General features: G+C 42.6%; 1 protein-coding gene across 1 annotated transcript in view; it reads right to left on the bottom strand.

The window, feature by feature from the left end:
- The window catches only part of hibch (3-hydroxyisobutyryl-CoA hydrolase), a 50,229-nt gene that overhangs the window by 3,021 nt on the left and 19,226 nt on the right, over positions 1-27,982 (bottom strand). The window contains exons 7-11 of the mRNA XM_072685001.1: positions 25,580-25,658; positions 11,153-11,298; positions 7,959-8,045; positions 4,362-4,420; positions 1,497-1,578 (exon numbers count right to left, since the gene is read on the bottom strand). Of these exons, the coding sequence (XP_072541102.1) occupies positions 1,497-1,578; positions 4,362-4,420; positions 7,959-8,045; positions 11,153-11,298; positions 25,580-25,658 (453 nt within the window). The remainder of the gene's footprint in view (positions 1-1,496; positions 1,579-4,361; positions 4,421-7,958; positions 8,046-11,152; positions 11,299-25,579; positions 25,659-27,982) is intronic.

Genomic DNA, 27,982 nt, shown 5'->3' with positions numbered 1-27,982 from the left:
CGGAGATGCAGGACAAATTAGCTCCTAGAGATGAGGAACAGACTGTCGCTGTAATACTGAGTGACCCGTAATGCAATTGAAGGGCCATTATGCAACGAGTGTTTACACACACACACAAAACAGAGGGCTCTGACATGCGAATAATAGGGCAACACCCACTTCCAATACATCCAATAGAGTGATAATCGTCATCCCCATCAGCGTCATTGTGATTATAATCATGTTTTATCAGTGGGAGAAAACAGAACCTATGTAAGTGGCAGGAGAAAAAGCCTAACCCTGTTAAAAGCTTATGTGCTGCTATCACTCCTGTAATGAGACACATAAAGACATCACACCCACACACCCTTCAATAAAGGCCAAGACTCTACTTCGCTGGCGGATGCACTTGGGTCTCGTCCAGACAGCGCTGTGAAACTGTCAAATCAGATTAGCTTTTTTCTTTACCTGATCAAATTCCCAGGGCTGGACACGCAACCGGCATATAATCATTAGCTAGAGTGGATGTGTTGGTGGATGAATGTGGTCCACATTGGAATAGATTGATTTTGGTGAAATGGGAAAGGTGACCATAACCTATAAATTATCGACAATGCAAGAGAGAGTAGGACACTGAGTGGGACAACAGAGACAGTTTACTGGTTCAAATACACTGTATGTGAGGGACAAACGTTCCCTGGATGTCCGAATGGCAGAGCAAGCAATTATGTAAATGATATATACAGTATATATGGCAGTGGTGGCTCAGCGATTAGAGCGCCGGGCTATTGATAACAGGGTTGTGGGTCCTTTACCCTCTCTGCTTCCCGGGCTCTGGAGTTGGCTGCCCACCGCTCTGGGTGTGTGTGCTCACTGCCCCTAGTTTACTAGTGTGTGTGTGTGTGTGTTCACTACCACAGATGGGTTAATGCGGAGGACACATTTTGCTGTACAGTGTACAGTGACAAATACGTGCACCTTTACCTTTAAATGTAAACAAAAGTATTGGGACACCTGCTTATTTATTGTTTCTTCTGAAATCAAGGGGCTTACATAGAGGGTTTGATTTTGCATCACATTCAATGGCTGAAGGAGTGGACACTAGGGATGCACCGATCCGATATTAGGATCGAGTATCGGCCCCGATATTAACAAAATTAGCTGGATTGGGTATCGGATAATTAAGCCGATCCATGGAACCAATCCTTTCACTTCAATTTGGTGGTGTGAGACTGCACTAAAATGTGCAAATAAATAAATGACAAATTGCAATTTAGTACATTTATATCGATGTGTTAATTTGTTATTAATATATAGTCATGTTTAAGTCAATCCTGATGCCTTAAGTCTCTCCCACATGGTGAGATATACGGTTTATTAATTCAGCAATGGTATCGGACTGGTATCAGGTATCGATCGATGTGCAGAAAAGGCCAGATCGGTGCATCTCTAGTGGATACAGGTACAGTGTCTGTGGGGCAAATTGGTGAAAATTAAGAGTCTGCCCCTAAACCCACCTCTAACTGCTTCTGAGCAAAGTCAGAGCCGTCCTTCTGCAGGTTCTCCATGATCTCCTCCACACTGCTGGCTTTAAAGAGCCTGAAACAGAGACAGAACTAAGAACAGAAGACCAGGCCTGTGCACACTGGGCATGAGACAATTTTAATTGTTGTATTAAACTCAATTAATAATTGATTTCCTGCAAAACAGTTTTTTTCACATGAGTTTTTTAATAACTGTCATAACATTATTATTAGTATTACACAATTTGAGGTGTGAACTATAAGAACAGCTCTGTTCTTCTTGTAACACACCACTAATCCCAATGCTGAAGTGATTCAGTATGTAGCAGAGCTTTTTCGCTGGATTTAAGCAGCAGTAAAGCTGTAAACTGATTTAACCACAATTATTTTAGTGGCAGGACACTGGCAGGTTACTGACGGACACGTAGACAAACGCATTAGTAGCTGTTCACTTTAACCTCCATGCATTGTGGTAGACTAACGGAACATGTCAAGCAGCATTAGTCATCCCACTTACACAGCAGAGCGCCTCCATAATGCAGAACCGCTCTTTATATAACACTCAGAGGCAGCACGGGTCTGAGCCCAAACAGGTAAACATGGAGGATGTTTGCTCATTAATAATTTGTTCTGCTAAACGCTCGAAACCCTCCAGCAGAGATGAGGCGATTATCAGGCTGCATGACGAGAGCAGAGTTTTGGATCGCTGTCGTCCCATCAGATAGAGCAGCACTGGGCTTATCACCAGTCATCATTGTGGTCCTTTGATCAGGAGAGCTGGAGTCAGGAGGAATCAACTCCAATACCATGAAGTGTCTGGTGCCATTTTTTGGTGCCAACCTTCAGAACAAGCAGTTTAAGCCTGGTTTAAGTCCTGGTTTAATTACATTTGCTGATTTTCCCAGCGAACAAATCCTCTGAAAAGTCCTGAAACGATCATATTTGGGGTTTAACCTATGCTTTTCACCAATAGGTTAAATTAAGCAAATATACAGTGTCCATTAATATATGCTGTTAACTATACTATAATGTCATTTGAACACAGGGGTGTCTGAACTTTTGGATGTGACCATGACAAAGGTATTTCCACTTCCACTTCCACTAACCCAAGTGGAGAAATTACTTCATTAACTTCATTAATACTTCATTAAAAATATTATTATTATTATTATTAGCCAGTGTAGAATGTAAAACATACTATTCATTTATCACCAGGCTAAGTAATTATATAACTACTGATAGATATTCATCAGAAAGTTAACAGCTTTCAAACAAGCAAGTTAAAATATAATTAACAAATATTGTCCTATTTATTTTATTTACATTTCCTATTATCCAAATACTTATTATTAGTACTATTATCATTTTCCTCTTTTTATTGTAATTTCTATAAAACATATTTATAGTTATTTTCTATGTCTTGTTTTATTGTTTATTACCTTATGTTGTGAAGTACTTTGAGCTGCATTCCATGTATGAAAAATCAATTTTATTATTAAAAAGGTTAGAGCATCGACCAATATGAAGTTAGCCAGGACCGTGCAGTTAGCCTGGACAGTGCAGTGCACTAAGACAGGTTTGGAGTGTGCAGGCGGCTGAGGTCAGACGGCAGGTTTACGACGGCACACTGTTGTATAAAGCTAGATCCAGTTGAAATCACGCAGACCAGCTCAGAGTATGAGCAGTTTTACTGCCTGTCAAGCTTTTAAAATGGATTTTAACACAAACAACTATTTCTTAAATCCTCACCAGGTGTATTTTAAAGGAAGCTTTATCACATGTGTAAATACTTGTGCCAGTATTAGTGGCCGGGTAACCTTGGGAATAAAAGCAAAGGCTGCACTTTTTAATCTCTGGCTGTAACGTCAGCACTCAGGTGGCACAAACGGCCAAAATGTTTTAGTATGTGCTTTTGAAAACAGTTTAGTAAGTGCCCAAGTCATTATTTGGGTAAAACTTCATTTTCATGCAAATTCCTCCATAAAAACACTAAACAAATATATATATTTTTTTTAATAATTAAAAGGTAAAAGGAGGATTGTTTTTCTTTTATTTTTTCATATTTCTCACATTTAAATGTTTTAAGTAATCATATTTCATTTATTGAATATAAAAAATTAATGGAATGGAATTTCTTCCCTTCCCCAGAAATATCCACCTTTGACACATCAGCACAGCGAAGATCATCCAAAAAAATTTTTTGAGGGACTTCTAGATGTTTTTGGGCAGCAGTGGTCCTGGACGATTTGTTGATGCACGCTTGGTGAAATTCTGGTAGGCCGGCCACTCTTGGGAAGGTTCACCACTGTGTTCTCTGTTTGTGGATATGAATGGCTTTCACATGGCTCTGTAAACCTTCCCAGACTGCTAGATTTCAATGACTTTGTTTTACTTCTGTATTCGAAGCTCTTTAGAACTCCCCTCTAGGCCTGCTTCACATTACCAGACAGGTTTTAGGTGCTGTTTAGATTCAACAGATCATGCCTGGGTGTTGCTAAAAAAAAAAAACAGAACCCAATTGTCAACTGAATTTGGTTAACTGGTTAATTTAGTAGATTTTTTGTCAAATTTAGTATTTTTTTTTACTACATTTAGCAAAAAAAAACAAAAATATTGCTTGCTGGATTGTCCAGGGTCTTAGATTGCTACCTTTAAAAGCCCCTAGAACATCTGCGTCACATCCCCGAGAGTTTCACTTCTCTTAGTTTCCATTTGTAAAGGTGGATTATTTTTACATTATTAAAAGCTGGTCTTTGGTTTCGCTCTATTTTGGTGCAGCAACATTAGAAGGAGAGAGTGTGATTTATCGGCAGTGCTGAAGTGGGCACGTGCTGAGGTTGGGAGAGGGTTTAACTTTACCTGTCAATGGCTTCTGTGTGCTGCTGCAGGACGAACGGCTTCTCAGCGTCCAGGGTGTTCTGGGGACACACGACACAATAGCCTCTGTTAAAGCCAAACTGAATTATGCACAGGAATGTGCTCAAGCACAAGGTTCCTCCACAAATCCCCAAATTATCTGTACTGCACCGTCCATATGAGCATACCAGAGTGTGTGTGAGTATATATATATATATATATATATATATATATATATATGTGTGTGTGTGTGTGTGTGTGTGTGTGTTCCTTCTGTCTGTCTGTTCCTTCTGTCCTCTTGGGCATTATTTTACACTCCATTCAGCAGTTCCTTGTTTGAGTGTCAGAGTGACAGGCCGAACCAGCTCTGATTTGTGCTAAAGCCGTCATACGGAGCGCCATACTGAATAGCAAGAGGGTCCATCACCACCCCCACCACAAACACACACACACACACACAGAGGACAGAAACAGCATTTCTGTGCTCACTGAGACCGATAACATGAGAGTCATGCTCTACTAGTAGGAAAAAGATGAGGGAGCTGATCAAGAAATATTTTCAGTCCCCGTCAATCAATCTGATCTGCAGTAAAGTGATGGTTCAGCCAAAAATCTATTTACCCTAAATTCGGTCTTTAAGGTCAGTTTATGCTGACCTTAATGCTGAGCTGCATTAACGCAATGAGAGTTGATGCGTCTGCATGATGGGGTCTGGCCTGGGGATGGGGTCTCTATGACACTGTGGTAATTTCTTTGGCGTACTACAAACAAGGCATCTGAAAAGAAGTGAATTATGTTGGAGTTGCAGCTATTAGCTGTTATCTTTACTAGAATTTCTAACAGTGTCCAGATCTGATCCAGTTGTTCAGAAACGAGGCTGGTCCAGGCATATTTTAAAGGATCGGGTTCTGGCTATTTTAATCTCAATCCAGTTCAGAGTCTTTGTTTTAACCACGCTGTTCAGAGCGCTATCAAGGCGCCATTATCAGACATTTCTCCGAGCTGGCTGCAGCAGCAGTGTGGACGTTCTCAGAAGGTAAATAAAGGAGTTGAGGTTCTGCAGTGTGGAACCTGAAAACAGACCATAATATCTGACCCTTTATAAAACTCTCACTGAAACCAGCGGGAGAACTGCAGAACCGCTCACCTTTCTCTGTTTATAAACCAGCACTCAGAACCGAGTGGAGGCTAATGCTAATACACACACACACACACACACACACACACACACACACACACACACACACACACACACACACATTATAGATACCCAAATCACCAGTTATTACACACCAGTAGACCAACAACTACAGATATCAGCCCAGAGTGTGTACTACTACTATACACACACACACACGAAGTGATTATTCTGCAGTGTTGTTAAGAAGCTGGGAGCTGATTGGTCAGGGAGGAGAGTCAGACTGAATTATAAGATATTAAACAGTAATTAAACAGTAATTTTAAGAAAAAAGTCTCAACTAAAAGCAGTCAGTTTATATATTATAGAAACTGATACTAAACATAAAAGGATTTTACTGAATGTACTGTCCCCAGCACAGTGTTCCAGATGTCCTGGTCTTGGTTTAGGTGTTCTCTGGGAAAACTTCAGCCTTGCCCTGATGTTTCTGTTGACTGGGAGTTTTTCCTCCTGGAACACCTCCCATTAAAACCAAGCATGTGCAGTCTCTTTCTGAAGGTAAATGTATGTACTTTAACTGGCTTTAAGTAATTATAGCATTTTAGGACTGTTGGAGACTTCTTTACACATGCTGTGGTCTGCTCTTGGGCTGAATGTGCTATGATGGCCTGATCTGGCCATGTTGGCTGTTGTTTTCTTTGTAAATGATATAGTGAACAGTGGCTGATTTCTAACTGTTCTGGGATCGTTTTAACCTTCTTTCCAGACTCATCTGCATCTACAACCTTCTTCCTGAAGGCCTCAGAGAGCTCTTTGGGTCTGACCATGGTGATCATCTCCACCACTCACTTCAACCATCAAGAGCAAGACAGACTAAACATCTGAGGTTTAAGTAAGACTGACTCCTCCAGAATAATCCTCTCCAACCATGTTCTGATCATCTGCAGCTGATTTTTATTGTAGGAATTTTAAGTCGTAGGAAATGTCTGCATTTCTATTCATTTTATTTTACAAATGTACCAATGATTAGGGACTGAGAAGACAACACGTCATTCCTCAAGCGCTCAAAAGTATCAAACAACATAGGGGCTAAAAAAAGGGCCCCCTCAGACTGGCTCAGAACGGAGGCTAGGCTTGCTGAAATATGATAAAAGTGGATCGTGTTATAATTCTGGAGGGTTCAGAGCCGCTAACGGTAGTGGCTGCATCAGCTGAGTGACGCAGGGCGTGCATGAATACTAATGTGTGCATCGTGAGCTTGAAAGCCCCCATTTCCCCATGTGCCGAGTGACGTAGCAGCCGTTATGAGTCAGAATAATCCCCCGCTGAGGCTCTCCTGTTCTGCCACACACTTTTGTGCACACAACTTTATGGCGCTAACGGCAAACTCACCATAAACCCTGCCTGAGACACACAAGCCTATAAAACAAGAGCACGGCCCTCAGAGCCCTGAAACTGCAGCTACAGCAGAGCACACTGTTATTCAGGATGTTAGACAGACATGCAACAAGGGCTGTCTTTCATACAGAAGCTCCCAAAACACAGGTTTTGAGACACCAAATACAAATAATCTCATTATTTTTGCAATAACTGAACGCATTCTATTGGCCAAAAGTTTTAGAACACCCCCAATTTGTTCAGTAGGCCAACCCAGACAAGCCTGCTTCTGTTGCTTTGCCATCTTAGCAAAGACTTTCTGACTGATTTACTGAGGAGATAAACTCTTACTGCTCAGATAAGCAGCTTTTTCGTTCTAATTTTCATCTTTCCTCTGTACTATAGATGTTGTGCCAAATTCTCCTCTCTTGCCTGTGCATTCACCTCACCTCAAACACCTGTGGTCACTATTCTATTCTGTCTTTTTATTTAAGCTTGAATTTTAATCCATACACTTAGTGTTCAGCTACACGCCGAATCTTTATCCAGGTCTATACTTCTTAGAAAGTCATACTGAAGTCTTTCCGACCTTAATGAAGACCTGGATGTGGTTTGGGTGAAGCCTAAATAGAAAGAAGAATTGAAGGCATTCTATTGGCCAAAAGTTTTAGAACACCCCCAATTTGTTCAGTAGGCCAACCCAGACAAGCCTGCTTCTGTTGCTTTGCCATCTTAGCAAAGACTTTCTGACTGCCTGCCCACCTGTCAAGTGGTGACCAGTGGTGTTTGGTGTGGCGCAACAGATAACACCACTACCTGTCAGTGAGCAATTACCACTGGACCGCAGAGCGTTAAAGCTAAATATGGTAAGTATTAGGAATGCAGGCAAATGCAGGTACCCTCCTTACTTCAGTGAAAAATATCAGTAAAACCACATATTATTTGAATTTTTCAAAAGTAGGCAAAGTGTTATATTGAGGTTAAGAGCACCAGGCAGATGGTGTCAGTGAAAACACAGGTGGTGGACGGAGAGGTCTCAGGTGTGATCTATTTGGGAAGTAAACAAATGGGCCTCTGTTACGTACCTGCTTGTGATAAGAGTCCAGGACTTGAGCCACGTCACTGACCGAGGGAGACTTCAGGTCCACCAGGTCCTTTTCAAGAGCACCGACCTGCAAGGACAGGGAGACAGCAATTCAACACCTCTTATCTAGACACATGTCCTCAACTATGACAGCCTGAAGCTTATATAACAACGTGCTGCAACCCAAGCTGAAGGCCGCAAGCGTGCCACAGAAATGCAGAGGCTGTGATTGTCTTTCAGTGGACTGAATCCTAATCACCTAATCACATTATTTAAAGCTAATTCTCTCAGCAATAACACTGTTTTACTGTAGAAGCTCCAGATCTCATCAGAACAGATGCAGGTGAACAGAAATCCAGTAAAAAGAAGCAAGAGCTTCTCATTCTGAAGAAATTAGTGAGATCTTGTTGGTGAGCTAGTCTGAAGAACAGAGCTAGGTTCCTCCAGGTTTCTCCTGGACGCCCCCCAGTCCAGCCAGCACAGCGTGGAGGATGTGTTCAACTCCATCAGCAGCAGCAGCTCACCTGATTTACCATCATTAAGCCCTGATTTACCACCAAACCAGGTGTTGATCTGAGGAGAACTCTAAATAACACTAGACTCCATGAGAGAGGAGAGCTTTGGAGATGTTCTAACGATGAACACAGTGATGGAGAACCACCACTACTTTCTGTAGGAGTGTTATTATTAGTGATTATTCTAATATCAGTTTATGTTTTACTGAGGAGATAAACACACACTGCTCAGATAAGCAGCTTTTTCGTCCTAATTTTCATCTTTCCTTTGTACTATAGATGTTGTGCCAAATTCTCCTCTCTTGCCTGTGCATTCACCTAACCTCAAACACCTGTGGTCACTATTCTATTCTGTCTTTTTATTTAAGCTTGAATTTTAATCCATACACTTAGTGTTCAGCTACACGCTGAATCTTTATCCAGGTCTATACTTCTTAGAAAGTCATACTGAAGTCTTTCCGACCTTAATGAAGACCTGGATGTGGTTTGGGTGAAGCCTAAATAGAAAGAAGAATTGAAGTGTTGGCAACGTTAGCCTCGTAGCTCCAGGTGAAGACTAAAGAAGCAAAATATACTTATATAAACTTATATTCTGGCTAATTGACTACAAATGTGATACGTGGAAATTTAGATTTTTAATTAGCATATATTTGATTCTATGTTCAAGATTTAACTTAAATGTTATTAAGCAGATTAGGTTTAACATCTCTAATTTAAATTGATACAAGATATGTTTTACAATATTTTACAATAAATACATATTTTATTCCTATCTCCCAAGAGTTTAAGAATGTGTTAGTATAACCCTATCCAAAGCTCTCCTGGAGGAAGGCCTGTAATTCCTGTTCTCATCCAGCACCTAGTCTATCTGATCAGGTCTTCATCACAGTCAATCAGGTGAGCTGCTGCTGGAACTGAACCTATCCTGTTCACAGAGAAGTCCAGCAACCAAACCTGTGCTCTTCTAACCAGTATATCAAGATATCAATCACTGAACACATTGCTACTACAGAATTTCTAGAGTTAATATTTGTTCATATTCAGATGTTATATAGTGTTCCAGGTAAAGCTGGTGAGATGCAGCACAGCGCAGCAGCTATTTCTATATTAACTATATTATTTTATATTAACTTATATAATATGAACATAAGTCCAACATAAGTTTTAATCTTTTATAACATGACCAAAAAGATCCTCTCCTCTTCAGAACCTGAGCCGATATTTTTATTTTTAGCTCTGGTGTGTCCCTTCTCTGTGTACCACCCCTGCTGTTCCTGATAGCTGGTTGTCCTTGGTCAGTGGAGAGCTGTAGGCGTTGTCCTGCACTGCCCTCTCACTCTCTCTCTCTCTCTCTCTGTCTGTCTGTCCCTGTCCTACCCTTTAACATTGCCACTACCACTATGGGCTGGCACACATTCTGGTTTAGGTGCCAGGGCCTGGCTACCTCCTGCTGCCCCGCCCACAGGCTTCTGGCTGGGCAGGAAACTGCTGACTCAATGGCCCCGCCCATTTTGTTAGCATCTTCCCTGCAGGAGCTAATTAAAGGCCAAAATCTGAGGAGAATGGCACGCTGCATTAGCTGCATTTACATAAGGTGTTTTATTGTTGTATTGCTATACATTTAAATTACTATAATTATATTATATATAAATGAATATAATAGTACATTTACAACTATTTAAATGTAAAAACATGAGTGATTACAAAGTTACCACTGATTTACATTCTGCTTTGACAGGTTCGGCACAAGGATGTAAAGTAGTGTTGCATCGATACTGACACACACAGTATCGGTATTGGCAATAGAGAGTACCGATACCATTAAGCCTACCGATGCCCTTCATTTATTTAGTGATTTATTACTGATATTCAACATTTGTTTGTATACTTTATTATAAAACCAAACATTTAAACAATTAGTAAAAGCCAGTCATGAATAGTTATTACCATTAAACAGACATTTAATTTGAGAAAAATAATAATAATAAGAGTTAAGTTACAGCAGCTTGTTTAAAGGAAACACAGAGATGTGAACCTGAATGTACCTGAATCACTGCAGAAGCTCTTTCTGTTTCTAACCTGCTGTTTTTTCACTGCTCTGAAATGTGAATTTAAACACCAGCTTTTTACCAAAAGCTAATTAGTAAGGTTTAACAAGATTCTACTTCCCTACCTGCAGGTGTTTCTGTATTGTGGCCATTTTTATTTTTTCACAGCTCTGAATTTTTTCAATCTGCAGTTTCTCAACCAGTAAACGCTGTTTTTTCAAGCTTACTAGATTTTATTTGGGATCAGATATAAACAGTGTGTATGTATGTGTGTGTGTGTGTGTGTATGTATGGGTGCCCAACACTAGTGGTGAATATAAGTGCCTGTGTTGCACAATTTATTTATTTATTTTTATTTATTATTATTTTTTTTTTACCAGAGCGTTGAAGCTAAACATGGCCAAAGTATTAGAAATGCAGGTACCTTCCTATAAAAAGTAGAACACTGTAAATATCAGGGTTTAGAGCCGCCTGGCCAGTATTTAAGTCAGAGTTGGTATCGGTACTCTGTATTGGCAGATTTGGTATCAGAAACAAAAGAGTGGTATCGGTGCATCCCTAATTTAAAGGATGGTAAGAGATGGACTGTGTGCTAACAGAGTTAAAGCTTGCTTTTGATATGATAGCAGTACCTTCTCAGACAGCACAAAGTGTGTGGCCACCCCTGCCCTCTGGACATCTCTGCCTTTCAGCCTGAAGCCAGTCAGGGCCAGGAACAGCCCCAGCTTTCCCTGGAGCCTCGGGAGGAAGTAGCCACCGCCGACGTCAGGGAACAACCCTATAATACACAAGGAGAGGTCATCACGGAGCCTGAGCTGTGCAAGCCATGCCCTTTCTGATGTTGTTGTGAATTTGTAAGTGTGCAGATTCCTGAGGAGCTCTGAAGAGCCTCTAAAAACACACCACTTCGAGCTTTGTCAAGTTGCAAGATTCAAATGTTCTTATTAATAATATTTATCCAACATAATACAAACAAAAGCCTAAAAGTCTTCATTCGCTGGGTGTTTATGATCTCGGTCACCACTTCTGGCCCGCGTCCAGACAGCCAACGCCTAGACTAGACAACGCTGTGTACGGAAATTAGGATCCATTTCCTCTCTCAAGTGTCTTGTGTGTTCGGTGAGAAGAACAGAGAACCAAAGTGATTCAGTTAAACAGAGGAGGAGCAAAAACAGCCCTTCAGATGTACAGCCAGCGTTCTGATAGGAGCTTAATCCGATACACAGGCTCCTGTACAAATGATCTGGGCAGTGTGTATTGATCTCTTTAGTAAAACACTGATATTAGAATAAACACTAATAATAACACTCCTACAGAAAGTGTTGGGTGGTGGTTCTCCATCACTGTGTTCATCATTAGAACATCTCCAAAGTTCTCCTCTCTCATGGAGTCTAGTGTTATTTAGAGTTCTCCTCAGATCAACACCTGGTTTGGTGGTAAATCAGGGCTTAATGATGGTAAATCAGGTGAGCTGCCGCTGCTGCTGCTGCTGATGATGGAGTTGAACACATCCTCCACGCTGTGCTGGCTGGACTGGGGGGCGTCCAGGAGAAACCTGGAGGAACCGAGCTCTGACTACTTTCTTCAGAATTAGAAGATCTTGCTCCTTTTTACTGGATGTATGTTCATCTGCATCTGTTCTGATGAGATCTGGAGTTTCTACAGTAAAACTCTTACTGTTGAGAGACATAGCTTTAAATAACGTGCTCAGGTGCCTGAAACCTCTGTACAGTACTGTATGTATTAGGTGCATGTTTCTGAAACCTTTGAGGACCATTACACACATCTCTCAGCACTGTCAATAACATGATTATCCCACAAAACAGTCGAAGACAAATCTATGACCTTACAGGTCAATGGTTCTATATTTTTAAGTAATCATGGCCGTCAAAATGGCTTTCGCTCGCATGAAAGCCAAAGCAGATGCAGACCCCCCGCCCCCCCTTTCCCGTGTTGGGAATAATCCGCCTGACCTGATTCCAGGCTGTAAATGCAATATCATAAATGCAGATTATATGCGTTGTTCACCCGTTCTCTTTGTCCCACATGCAGCCCGATTTAAAGACACAAATACTCCTTAATCCAAAGGGGGTGGGCTGTAAAGGGTTAAAGGCATGGGGGAGGGGGTTGTACTGCCTTTGGAAAACCAGACGGGCTGCCTACGCCATTAGTGTGCTTTCTAGCCAGTTTTGTGCAACATGATAGTTATCATAATAAAGTACACCACAATACAATGTCATGCAAAACCTTGTATCTTAATTATTATATATATATATAATTTGTTCATCCCTTTTCTTTCAAATTTGGACTGCCAATTACCTAACCCCTACGCAACCCGTACCCAACTCCCCCCACATCGCACCCTGACACCAGTGACTGCAAGTCAAGCTGGTGATTTTTCGAATCAACGTGCCTGGAGGGAAGCGCCGCATACCTGGCTCCAACGCACCAGTCTGCAGGTGCCAGTGACGGTCAGCACTGCAATGAAGCGATGTGGGGGGAGAGAGAGAGAGAGCGCCATCTACACACACTGTAGAGAGAGCAAGACCAATTGTGCTCTCTCTGGCCTTGTCTGGGATTTGAACCACCGATGCTCTGATCATAGCCCTTAACCCATTTTTGCACTCATTTAATCTGCCAGTTGTTCTTTAGAAAATGTCATGATGAATGGACCAATAGAAAGGCCCCGAAATGACTGGGAATAAAGGCTTTTCACATTGACTTCCATTGAAAGTACGAGTACTGGGGCGTGCATCTGGACAATAAACTGGACTGGAGTTCTAACACCTGTGCAGGGTTCAAGAAGGGACAGGGACATCTGTACTTTCTCTGGAAACTGAGGTCCTCTGGGGTGTGTACTAAACTCCTCCGGACATTGCCGGTGCTATATTCTATTCAGTAAGCTGCTTCCCGACATGGACAATGCATCACGTCCCCTGCACGCTACAGTGGAGACCCAGAAAAGCTCGCTCAGTGGTTGACTGCTACAGCTGCGCTGTGCTAAAGAGCGCCGCGTGAGATCTTTTCTTCCCACTGCAATAAGACTCCTTATAATGAGTCTCCCTACTGCAGGGACACTGCTGATCTCCTGCTGTCTGAACTGTGCTGAGTTTAACCTACTGCTACATGACACTTTATTATTATCTTTATTATTATTATTATTATTACTTAATGCACTCATTGCACTGTTATATCTACCAGATCTGCTGCTGCTTCTACAGTTTCACTCTCCTGTCCCTGTGGCTCCTAGTAAGACTACAGATCAAATATTATTACTATCTCATATCTCTAATAGTGCAATAATACACATGCTGCTCTAGTACATACTTCATATATCCACATCTACCCTGCTTAGTGTTATTTATTATTGTTATTAGCTCTTCTGTAACTTTTGTTATATTTATTCCAATAATGCATGCATGTAATACAGAGCCATCTTATCTTAAACTCATTAGAGTTTTTTCCTTCTCCTGCGAAGTTGCCATTTTGGAGATACAAGGTTTTTGTATGACAGCAATTACCTGCGTTTCAGAGAATATGTGGTTATTGTCAGTGTTTCTAGACCACTGGGCTACAACAGAATGAACCCTCAGAATAACCTCTGTTTATTATCAACTGTTTTCATTACAGGCCCACTTGAATTTGACCAGTTTGGGACCAGCTTGTTCCCAAAAGCAGTAAACTGAACCAGGGATCACTTGGAAATGTAAAAAGGTAAAGGTGCACGTATTTGTCACTGAACAGTGTACACTGTACAGCGAAATGTGTCCTCCGCATTTAACCCATCTGTGGTAGTGAACACACACATACACATACACACACTAGTGAACTAGGGGCAGTGAGTACACACACACACCCAGAGCGGTGGGCAGCCAACTCCAGCGCCCGGGGAGCAGAGAGGGTAAAGGGCCTTGCTCAAGGGCCCAACAGTGGCAGCTTGCCGAGCCCGGGAATCGAACCCACAACCTTGTTATCAATAACCCGGGACTCTAACCGCTGAGCCACCACTGGATCAACACCCTCAACTTTGAGTGGAGCGGAGTGTGAATTGAACTAATGAAAAGGTCTGATTTATACAAAGCCTGTAAACAACAACAACAACAAAACAACAACAACAGCAGCAGCAGCAGCAGCAGCAGGCGATGTACAGTATGATGTACAGTATCCGCATAACAGAGATGGAGAGTTATGACCAGCCAAATGTTAGCCAGAGATATTGGGCTTCATGGCTGTATAGCTTTTGGCCTTTCCCATGGTTACGAGAACTGCTGGGAAAACATGCGATTTGAGAGCACTGCATTATGGGTGTTGCAGTGAACTTTGTAGTGAACTCTTCTAGCAACCTAATGTAATAAGGCCCACATCTTTCTTGCTTTGTTTTCTTATTGGCTAATCTTTTTTCTAAGCAAGGCATGCACTGCAATCTGCAATAAATATCTTGTCAATTAAATTCTTCAAAGTGCCAACTTGAAGCAGAGAACAGTAAAAGAAGACTTTACTGTAGTGCCATTCTCCTACAGTCCGGCACAGTGACATAGGGTTGGACGTGGCTTCAAATCATTTACATTTATAGCATTTTTGATGCCCTTATCCAGAGTGACTTACATTCCTACACAGGTAGGAGAATATCTAGTGTAGGCAGTTTTGCCCAAGCACTCTTATTGGTGTAGTGTGGTATGATTGCCCAGCTGGGTAATCGAACCCTAGTCTGCCACAGAAAAGGCAGTGTTACCCACTGCACTGCACCAACCGGTACACAAACCACAAGCCTTTTATTGTAGATTAAAAACATCATCTGAAGAAAAGAACAAAGCGATTGAGAGATAATCAATGCTTTTCACTATCACCTGTCAGTGGTGCTAATGTTAGGGCTGTTATGGTTATTTTTTAATGTGGCATTACATGGCATTTCAGCGGGTTAATAAATACTGTACAGCGTTTCATCAGCAAATGCATTTAACATGAAATCACGCATCACTGCTATATTGCCAACCTTTACTGTTGCTGTCTTTGACCTTATTGGAGCTCATCGCAAAGATTCACACAGTCCCTGAACAGCAGGGACAAAGCTAGATTTACAAAATCATATTTATACAAAGATAAATTTACAAAATCATATTTATAAAAAGATCAGACAGAACTGCACATCGTGAACTCTCCCTTTTTAGGGAGCTACACCCTTCGAGTGTTGTAGGAGAGAGAGCGGCGCAGAACCAGGGGAGACATCAACAAGGATGTCTCCATGTTTCAGAGTAAGACGAGCTGGGAGCAAAGCAAACTGAGAGCAGCGAGTCTTACATTCTGTCCATTTTATTATGTCATACTCAATAACATTTGGCCAGTGTCAGATATCTCATGACGTGGCGCCTCAGCACGCTCTCGCTACGCTGTTATACTACACTGAAAGCTGAGGGCTGAGGAGAACATGCTTCACTGGGTAATTAGAGATTACCCTAATGCCCTCCCCGCCTACATTTGGTGGGGGTGAGGTTCAGGACAGAGACCCCAGGGTCTACTGCCTTAGTCCAGTACACCATTAGAGTTTGGTGGACCCAATATAGACAGAAACAGCTCTTGTATCACTTATTGATAAGTACTGTTCTCATCAGCACATCCTGCCTGCATCCAGATATGACCGAGCGATCCAACGACACATCAGCATCCTCGTGTGGAGAACGAAGAGCCATGGCGGTCAGCTCAGAACGCTGAACAGCCCAGGGAACCTGACCACAAGCAAAGAGGATTAGTGCTCTGAATGGGCCTCACACACAGTTTCTTAATGGCATTAACAGCTTATGGCCCATGGGCACCGACCCCACATACACACACATACTCATTTGCATGACCACTAGGGCCGTGTATTGGCCAGAACCTGGCGATACAACACTTATCCTGGTACCGGGGTTACGATTTAATTTAATACCCCTAATGACCACACGGAAATATAGTAAAGGACGTATTAAACATTTTGCATTTAGGAATTGGGCATGTGAGCTCTGTGTTCTGATTGGCTGTCTTGCATGATGCCTCATTCACAAAGCACTCCTGAGAACTGCAGGATGAGTGGGTGGGGTTAGACTGTGGTGGGCTGAATAGGTGGAGATACGCTATAAGTCCAAATATTTGTGGACACCCCTTCTAATGAATGCATAGTTAATTCAAGTTGCATCCATTGCTGACCTAGATGCACACACAAACAGCTTGTCTCGTGTCTGCAGAGAAGTACTGCCAATAGAATAGGACTCTCTGGAGCAGTGCTGGTACCGTGCTGCCAGACGTGGGCTACAGGGGTATAAAGGAAACTGTACATGCACGCACAAAAGCAAATGCCTGCATAAACCATGTTCTATGCACACACACACATGCACACACACATTAGATGATTGTGTGTGTGCTGAGCTGAAGAGCAGCAGCACTTCCTGCTGCTCTCTATGTTCCTTAGGGAGCCCTCGCCCACTTCCTGAAGTGAAGGACACTCTCTGCTGCTTGGGCAAGAACACCGCAAGGCCTTTCATTGAGACAGCAGTGCATTCACACAGTACGGCCATCACAGTGTGTGTGTGTGAGAGAGAGAGAGTGTGTTGCGGAGGCTGGCTGAAGTGCATTCATGGTTTTAAATATGATTTCCTCTGTATCAAGGTTACAGAAGCATCATTGAAAGAGAGAGCAGGTGCATGAAAAAGGCTCAGCTTTGTTAGATAAAGTGTGAAGAGCTGGAAAATGTTCGTTTTTTTCACTTTTTTAATTTTGAATGTGTATCTGGTTGTTCTTGATATTGTTTTAAGATTTTATGATGAACGGACCAATAGAAATGCTCCAAAATGACATGGAATAAAAGCTTTTTACATTGCACTTCTGAGGAGTCCATTCGGCTAAAGAGTTGTTGGGTTTTCCTACATGAACGAGACTTCAGTGAGGTCAAAACTTAGCATTTCTGCTTTTCAATATTTGCAAGCCCTCCACAATCATTTGGGACTCACCAGGGTTTATAAATAAGATTTTATGATGAACGGACCAATTGAAATGCTCCAAAATGACATTGAATAATAGCTTTTTAAATGGCATTGCATTAAAAGTGAAGTTGTTGCTATTTTTATTTATTTTTATTAATTTATTTCAAATTTGACCCCATTTTTCATCCAATCTGGAAGGTCATTTCCCCAGTCCCCCTTCATATAAACTAACCCCCCCCCCATCACTAGCTCACGCAGCATGGCCAGGCAGCCATCAATCTCTGAGGAAAGCGTGGCTTCACGACTCTGATATAACAGCTAACATATAAGAGACGCCTGTGCTGACCAACAGCACACTAGGAGTGATGTGGGGGGGACAAGCCATCATCCCTCCACCTGAGAAAGCAAGGCCAACTGTGCTCTCTCTGACTCCGGATTCTGATGGCAAGCAGCATGACCCAGGAGTGGCAGTTCCTCAACGCCCGATCAGGCGAATTTTCAGCCTCGAAAAGGGTGTTTTCATAAAGAAGCATGTTTAAACCATCTGAAAAAATCTGATATCAGTCACATAGCTTCTGTAGCAGTGTAACCCTAATAAAGACCACCAATTATTTATTTTAGTGCCTTCCCAGAGGAGTCCATTCGGCTAAAGAGTTGTTGTGTTTTCCTACATAAACGAGACTTCAGTGAGGTGAAAACTCAGCATTTCTGCTTTTCAATATTTGTAAGCCCTCCACAACCATTTGGGACTCACCAAGGTTTATGAATAATACAAGAGTGCATTTGCAGACAGCATCTACTGCTCTCTAAAGTGGTTCTAACAATCATGAGGTGCTTACAGAACAGGCTCTTTAAAAGCCAGAGTCCTCAATACCTGCCCTTTCACACATCATATATCTTACACACTTCTGCTCCACACAGCCGGAGGAGATGGCAGCAGCCCACAAACAAGCCAGCCTTACGGAAGGCCTCATAATGGTCCATCCAACCTTAAAGGAATACACAGCTCAAATCTGCAGATTAGTCAGTAGACAGTAGTATTTATCAGTCCAGATTCCATTATATTTGCCAGCTCGGTGCTAGAGGGCTTTATAGCCCACGCCTGGCATTAGGCATGGTGCCAGTAGGTTCATTTGCAGAGAGTCCTATTCTTTTGGCAATATTTCCCCTCAGGGACTGGACAAGCTTTATTTGTGTGCCTTTATTTCTGTGCTGAATGCATTTATCAAAAGGGGTGTCCACAAACATTTGGACATATGGTGTATATTCAGCGCAAGCCCACCTTATACACATTACAGAAGAACAGCCAACCAGTCAAATGGTCCTGAATGCAGTTACGCAGCCAGAAGCCTTTCTCAGAAACGTCTGGGGAGACGAATTTGCCACCGATCATCAACAAGAAAGCACAGCGTACTGAAGCCTTGGCCTACTAAACACTCAGCTCACGGCCAAGCAGCTGGAAGGGCAGAGTGCTGAAAGTTTCACGTAACTGACACCAGCTGACGGGTCACGAAAGGAAAACACGCCGGGCAGCCGTGTGAGGGGATGGGCTGGCGAGGGCTCGGCCTCCCGCACCTCCTAACGGTGAATTAATTTGCTGCAAAGTGCGCGGGACGCATTCCTTCCACATGCAGGAGGAGCCTGGTGCTGCCGGCTACGGGCTGTTTTTAGCACGCCACGCTTTCCAAACAGCGCAGCCAGCTGACAGGTGCCCTTCCACCCCCCACCTCCACCCCTCCCCTCACCCCCTGTACAGTTTCCACATAAAAAACTGTGCTGAGAGACATACAGCGCCATCAGTGGGGGTAAGGTTTGGAGGACGGGGTATCTGTGTGACAAATCACTGTACTGAGGAAGGAGGACGGTGAATACATGGTTGCCAACGCTGTATTAATGCCATTAAACAATTAAGCAAGTGCTACTAATTGATTGCCTTCACCGGGGCTGGCAGCCATCTGTCAGGTTTGGTAATCACCTACAGAGAAGGCTTTGCGGAGTGATTGTGTGTGAGACTCAGGGCAGTCTGGAGGTAATTATACAGTGAATACCGTTCTGGCTGTTCCAGCACACTGGATTTTACATGAACCAATGCTCTTTAAAGGACACAATGTCCTCTACACTGAAGAGACTGTATAAGAGCAACAGACACTGGAGACACACAGGCGTCCACCGTGGTTAGGATGTTGTGGATGAGGGGCTTCAAATTGGCCTAAGTTGAAGGACTATGGCAGTTTGTTTGTGTGTGTGTGTGTGTGTGTGTGTGTGTGTGTATGTGTGTGAAGGTGGGGGGGAAGTTAAATACCTATAAAACCATGCAGCTATGATGATGATTACTGAAACCTAAACATTTACTTTTTAACTAATAAATAAAACTAATAAATATCCTTATATTAATAAGCCTTGCCACCTTTTACATATGTTTTTGATGTCAATATTAAAAGAATATAAAATATAATAACCATAACAAAACTAATATAATAATAATAAGAATAACAAATAAAAAATAAAAAATAAATAAAATAAATCAATTCAGTTGCCATAGAAATCCACTACTCACTGGCTATAACTGTGTGTGTAATTGGTGTGATTTTTTGGTCCACTTGTTTTCCACTGAGAAGAACCCACAGCATTCTTATCTAGAACTGATGTGTGTTTATTTATATTTGTGTTGAGGCATTTTTGAGGCTGTTGTAGGGTTGTTGTTGCAGTTTGACCAATCGTTTGCATGTAGATGCAGATACTTATAGACCAACCATGGTGGAAAGAGGGTAAGACTTGAAGTCTGAAACTGCACGACTTTTGGCATACTGGCTAGGTGTATGATCCTCTGTAGGTGGAAGAGGGTCGAGCCACCATCTCACAGAAACCGGGTCAAAGAGGTTATGGGACATCATAAGCCATTTATCAGAAAATTAACTAGGAGGCTCTATAAATGCTGCCAATCATTTTGGGTAGAGTTTGAGACTCCCTAAACCCAACAGCATTAATTATTATTGTTATTATTATTATTATTATTATTATTATTATATTTTATTTGTTTAATTCCCTCCCTTCTCTAGTAGTTTTGTTTAAGATTTAGAAAGCATGCAGGTATGGATAACTAATGTCTTGGGAGTCTAGTCTAAAAGCTGCGTGCAGTAATACTGAATACTGAATAAAAAAATATATATATTAATAAACAACTTTAAAAATGTAATTATCATTATTATTAGTAATAGTATTAGTAATAATAATGATAATAATATTAAGAAGAAGGCGGGGCTTAAAAATGCAGAATCATGGACATTTCATGCAATTTAGAATCCTGAAAAGAGGACATGTCTGGGGAAAAAGAGACAAAAGGAGAATGTACGAACACCTTATTTTATACAGTCCACTTTAATCTTAATCCAGCAGTCCACAACAACACTTCCACTGTCCTCTCCACTCTCCTTATGAAACGAGGGTAGACTACAGCTTCACAATTTAACTATTTAACTATAAATGGCCCTACGCTGCTTCCTGCAGCTGCCACTACCCTCTTCTGTCTGAAATGCCTGGTGCAGCTTATTCAGAGTGCTTCATTTCCATATTTATAGCCAAGCCATTTTGAGTGGGAATCATTTGATGACATTGTAAACAGACCAAAAATAAATGAGGAGTACTTTTGGTCCATCATACTTCCCGGGAATATTCACATTAATTCAAGAGGCCTGTTTTCTGAAGAGCCGTGTACATGAATGAGGACAGAATTCACTGGAAAGTCATGACTGAATGTTAAGACGTTGACGTTGATGTTGAGGGAGATGCCTACTGTGTTACCTTCTGGCTCTCTCCTTTTAATTAGGCTGTTATAGTCAGACCTGCCGGAGTCGTCAGACATACTCTGATACTGCTCAACATTCTCTGCTCTCTATAAAATTCCTCCCAGAACTAACTCTCTCTCTTTACCTTCTCAGAGTAAATGGCCACCCAGCCCGACCTGCTGGAAGATTGCCCGCTGAGGTCCCCTCTACCTGCGTCAAACCAGCTGCTACCTACCAGTCCGGCCAGCGGGCCCCCCACCCACCACCACCCATAACAGACCAGCGGCTCACATGCCTACCACTGCTACCTGTTTAATGACCATGTTAGAACCTAAAAAAAAAAAATGGACTTGTAACTGTCTGCCACTATTAATATCATCACTATTAACTATCTGCTGTATCTGGTTTGGTAATTTTTATTAATAATGTTTAAATAGTTCTGATTAGAGGAGGATGGGTCAGGTCTGGTCCCCATTGTGAGTCTTGGTTCCTCCTAAGGTTTCTTCCTCGAGCTCGGAGGGAGTTTTTCCTTGCCACTGTCGCCGTTGGCTGCTCACTGGGGGTCTTTGATCCTTCATGTCTTACATTATGTCTTCTTTTTTGTCTCTGTGTTTTATTAATTACTAATTATGTAAAGCTGCTTTGTGACGACAACAGTTGTAAAGAGCTATACAAATAAATCTGCCTTGACTTGACTACTGTACAACTGGGCAAAACGCTCTAACTTTAAAGAAAAATGTGGCGTTTAATGCATGTGACCTGCACATATCACCAGATAATGGGTATCTAGTGAAGGCCTGTAATGCGGTCATTTTCACTTTAAGTCTTGGGATCAGTAAATGTTTCAGGTTCTTCTCAAAAACCAGAATCCATCTCAGGACTGGTGACGTTTCTCATGAACAATCGAGACTTCAAAACAAACATGGTAGACCACCACCAGGTGCAGATTACAGATTACAATATACCCACCTATATAATATATATATATATATATATATATATTCCATTAATTATCTGTTTTTCTATGGTAATTAAAATATAATTAACGTTACCTTCTGTTCAGCTCGGTCGTTTACAGACATTCACACATGATAAAGTCGTGCTCCACGTCAGAGAGCCGGCACCAACCAACACACACTACAGGATGCTGAGTCATACTTATTGAACATGTTTAATATTTATGATTCAACTGTCTTGGCAGGGTGGCCACGACTAAGCTGTGAGCAGATCGGTGGGTAAAGGCTGGATTATACACACCCCACCCTCGCACCACAGGATAACGTGAGAAAAAGGAAATCGTTAAAGACCAGCCTGAAATCTAGACCCCTCTTGTGAATGTCAGGCCTCAGACCTAATTATCCAGTAGATTTCCACAGGAACGAGTTTGAGAACTTGGATCTAGATCTACGCAGCTGAAGTGCTTCAGATCCAGATTCTGAACCTCAGAACTGAAGCCTGGTGCAGCTGCTGTCTGGTCACATCATATATGGGCTATGTATCTGTATTGCATTTTCAGACCAAATATGCAATCACTAATCGGCTGATGTTTGTCTAACTTGGCTATTTTGGAGAGCCGACCAGATCAAATGATCTATATTCTGCAAACTGCTGCAGCGGTGTATGTTGCAGTTCCTCATTTAACCACTATGTGGAAATACATTTACATTTAAGGCATTTAGCAGACGCTCTTCTCCAGAGCGACTTACAAAAGTGCTTTGCTATTTACCCAAGAAAAACCTCAGCTAGTTAGAATAGACTGAAAATTCAAAGATCCTCCAAGTTTAGACTCTACTAAACACCAGTCAGTAAGGAGACCATTCTACTATTCGCCCAAGTATTCTCAGAAGAGGAGGGTCTTCAGTCTGGGTTTGAAGACAGCGATCGACTCTGCAGTTCGGACACCCAGGGGAAGCTCATTCCACCACTTTGGTGCAGGACAGAAAAAAGCCTGGACGCTTGTCTTGGATGCTTTAACCAGAGGTCAAAGTATGATTACTCCAGAGGCCAAATATAGACCTCACTCCCGGCTGCACAAGCCCATTAGGGCCAGAGTTTAATTCTGCTGCTTGCGGATAGAAAATGAAACATACCCGACTTAAACTTGGCCAAAGCTACTTGTGAAATTTGTAAACTAGCTGTGGAGAAATCAGAGTAAAGGCTTTTAACACCAATAAGAGCAGCCAATTACATCACACAGCCCATTAGAGTGACCATCAGAACACAGCACAGCTAGCAAACACCACTAACCACATAAAAAAGCCAGCAACCTGTGCAGACCACATTTCACCACGACCAGAAAGACAGCAGTAACAGTCAGAAAGCTGAAGGACTCGTGTCTGAGGTGATGGATTTTTAAGCTACAAAAAGCAATTCTGAATGTACAGGAATTTGCAGGCTCTCGCAGCTAGAGTTCAACGATGGCGGCTGATTCCAAAATTTCATCTTGAGATACAATTATGAAAGCCCTAAACGATGAAGCATTACCAAGCTGAAAACATTACAGTGGCATCCAGCCCCACTCTCGATTAGCGGTGGTGATCTGGAATCATCATTGCTAAAAGACAATGAGCGATCGACATTGACCCCAAAACACTGGTCTGCCCATCTCTACATGTCCGTAATGGCATCAGCATGGTATAAGCAGATATGCCTATGAATAATATGGTCAACATCTGCCTATAATCATCATATTTCTGCATCCCTGACTAAGAGACAACAGTAGGACTCCAGATGTGAACGCCACATTTAGAATGAACTCTAGATCTTGTGCTAGCTTTCTTCTGCATGAACAAACAATGGATTGATCTACAGCAGTGGTCTCTAACTTTACTCCTGGAGAGCTACATATCTGCAGCCTTTGGATCCAACCCTAATCCACCACACCTGACCCAACTAATTACTGCCTTCAGAAGTCCTTAACTAGCTGAACTGGCTGTGCTAGCTTTGGGTTGGAGTTCAAACCTGCAGCAAGGTAGCTCTCCAGGATGAGAGTTGGAGACCACCGATCTACAGCCAGCCAAGAAACAGCAAAGCAGCCAACTGTGAGCTTTAAACAGGACTGTGCTTAAACTTTCAGAGAGAAACAGGCTTTATTATTGCCCACAAAGGCCATCATACTCTGTGTCCAAATGTTTGAGGACACCTTTCCTAACAAATGCATTTGGTCACTTTAAGCTGCACCCATTGCTGACATGGATGTGCAAATACACACAAATACTTGTCTAGTTCCTGTCGAGAAGTACTGCCAAAACAATAGGACACTCTGGAGCAGATAAACATGAACCTATTGGCACCATGCTGCCTAATGCCAGTCGCAGGCTAGCGGGGTATAAAGCCCCCCAGAACTGTGCTCTCTGAAATGATGGTGGTGCCCCATTCAAAACTTTTGGGATAAGTTGGGGAGTTGGGGATTAGGTGAGGTGGTGATCATCTAACATCCTGAACTCACTAACGCCTTTTTTGCTGACTGCAATCAAATCCTCACAGCAATGCTCCTCTAAAATCTAGTAGAAAGCCGTTTCTGGACAGTAGAGACAGTTACTCCAACAAAAGCAGGATATACTCTTTGTTTAATACCTTTGACTGCAGAAGAAACAATTAATGAGCAGGTGTCCCAATACTTTTGTCCTTCTAGTGTATCTACATGCAGTATGTGTAGAGAGGCAAAGCAAACAATGAGCCGGTCTTAAGGGAAAAGGACGCTTCTATGCATTTTAATTACTGGGCCTCAGTCACGGCTGCATTCCCACTGTTAACCGTTCAGGTACTGAAGTAAAGGTACTGTTTTCAGGGTACTCAAAGTCCTACCACCCAGGCATGCGTAGGGTTGACGATTCTTCCAAAGATCAGTGGAACTCAGCACAAACAGAGGCTTTATTTGGTTAAGGCTTTTGTCAATGAGATCTGTGTATTTTTAAGGTCTAAAGAACCTTTGCACCAATTTAAAGGTTCTTCACATCTACACGTTACCACACTGTTTCTTCTGCACTTCTTTATAGAATCAAAGTGGTTCTTCTACAGCATCACTCAAAAACACCTGTGTAATCACACGCTGCTTTGTTTCCAAAACCACCGTCCTGCAGGTCTTATGAGGACGCACATGTTTACTGAGAGGCTCCAGTGGACGCTGACCTGCTGCTTCTAATCTAGAACCAAGTAGTTCAGCTCAGCTGGGCTGCTATAACTGAGCTGAGGTGGGCTGAGCTGGGCTGAGCTGGGCTGGGTTGGGCTGGGCTGTGATGTGTAATGAATAATGAATGCATTATTAATGAACTGGGGTCTCGTAGGATAGACAGAAAATGCAGGCCACTGGGGCTCTCACCAATGGCAGTCTCCGGCATGGCGAACAGCGTCTTCTCGGTGGCCACGCGAAAACGCCCATGGACCGAGAGGCCAACACCCTGGAGTGGAAGAGAGGGAGAGACAGCGAGGAGAGGGGGCGGTAGAGAGGGGAGGAAGACGGATAGAGAAGGAGATAAACAAGAGAGAGCGGGAGAGAAGTGGAGAGAGGAAGAAGTGAGGGAGACAGAGGAAGATGGAGGAGAGAGAGAAAGAGAGAGAGAGAGAGAGAGAGAGAGAGAGAGATATGAAAGGCAAGTCAGTTCACACTGCATTTTATACACAGATACTTCAACAAAAATAAAAGACATCAGATGGAATCGATAAGCTGGGGCGAGAGTGAGGGAATTGATGAGCGAGACTCTTGTGGACCCCCAGTGGCAGCATACGGACGGATGCAGAGGGCGGCAGAATGGCCGCTAAGTCCTCTACGGGGTCCGCTGCGAGTGTGTCTAATTAAGAGGAATTAGTCCGCATTTGAAAGCGAAGGGTTGAGGGTAACGGGGAGGAAACCCTCCAGAACAGATGCGCAGAGCTGGGCTGACCCGGCTCTGCCAAGGAAATGCCGCCTCTCCGCAGGTGCTGTTGCCATAGTAACCCTCTCTCTGTCCATCTCTGCTGAGGCAGCGGCGTCCTTACATTGGGTCTCAGACCTAGCTTGAAACCAGTTCTTAATACTGGGTGTGAGTCGTGTCTGAGACTCAATGTCAAGACACCGCCGCCTAGGGGTGAGAGAGAGAGAGAGAGAGAGAGAGAGAGAGAGAGAGAGAGAGAAAATGTGATATTGCCAGAGGAGACAGGCGCTGTCTGACTGACAGGCCTCCATCCAGTGTCCATCTACCCCAAACAAATTTCAGGCATAAACACAATACTCATATACTATATGGACAAAAGTATTGGGACACTAGCTCTTGTTACTTTCTAAATCAAGGAATACATCCTGCCTTTATTGGAGTAATTCTCTCTACTGTCTAGGGTAGAAGGCTTTCTACTAGATTTTGGAGCATTGTTGTGAGGATTTGATTGCATTCAGCCACAAGACCATTAGTGAGATGTTGGTGGATCAACACCCTGGCCCACCTCATCTCAAACCTCCCACCTCATCCCAAATTTTATTGGATGGAGCACCATCCATCATTCCAGAAAGCATAGTTCTTCCACTGCTCCACAGCTCAATACTGGGGCACTTTATACCCCTCTAGTCTACGCCTGGCATTAGGCACGGTGCCAATATAGGTTCATGTTTATGTGCTTTATCTATTGGCAATACTTCTCGACATTGCAATGGGTGCAGGTTAAAGTAGCGGAGTGCATTCACTAGAATGAGTCTGCACAAACATTTGAACACATTGTGCATCTTCAAATTTATGCAGCTTCTCATAAATTCACATTTTAATTAATACTGATGAAGTAAACATAAGACAGCTGGAATCTCTGAAGATGCTGCTAATATTAGATGCTGCCTCCCATTACCCCCCCCCCCAACCTTTAGACACTGAAGTGTGTACAAGTCAGATACCACCCTCAATTTATTTCATTTTCAGTCAAAAATATCGATAACACAAGAGATAATCATCTTGCAGACAGAAGGACAAAAGGAAAAACCCAAGTGGGGGAACCCCCCCCCAAAGATACAAAGAAAAGGAGACTCCTAACAACTGTGCAAGACCTGCTAGACCACCAAAAGCATTTAAAGCTTTAATATTCATCCACAGAGTGGCTCAGCGGCCTAACGCACTACCAGGAGCCCGAAAGCGCACAATTGGCCCCTGCTCTCTCCCTCCAGGTGGGTAGATGGCGCTCTCCCCCCTCATCACTCTTAAGTGAAAATATCCACAGGTGTTTGTCAATCCTTCCACTGTGAGAAGATGACTCAACGCTGTATGTCTGAAAAGATGTGGAGATAATCAAAAAGCAAACACACAAAGAAAAAGAAGACATGCTGTGTTAGAACATCAACACTGGACAAAAGTTTATGGACTGAGGAGGTAACAAGAGGCAGTACATACCCCACCCAATGAAAGACTCCTCAAACTATAATGTACATCCACCAGCCAGGCTTGATGGAGGATCAGCATATTCGGGGGTGTGAAGTTATCTGACCACTGACTAACCACTCCAGAGTTCAGACATCAAAATCACTAAATATAAGAGATACCTCAATCCGATCCAGTGGATCAGGATTGGGGCCGGTCCAGGCATATTTGAATGGATCGGATATTGGCTATTTTAACCCCAATCCAGTTCAGAGTCTTTGTTTCAACCATGGGGTTCAGAGCACCATCTGCTTTCCACTGCTTTCAGGCACATTTAATAACCTGGTTCATCCAGATTTGCTTGCTTTGCCTTTTAATCAAATTAGAATATCACTAAACTCTCAGCTACG

Source organism: Salminus brasiliensis, chromosome 8, assembly GCF_030463535.1.
Source record: "Salminus brasiliensis chromosome 8, fSalBra1.hap2, whole genome shotgun sequence".
Classification (NCBI taxonomy): domain Eukaryota; kingdom Metazoa; phylum Chordata; class Actinopteri; order Characiformes; family Bryconidae; genus Salminus; species Salminus brasiliensis.
This window is presented reverse-complemented; position numbering and strand designations above follow the sequence as displayed.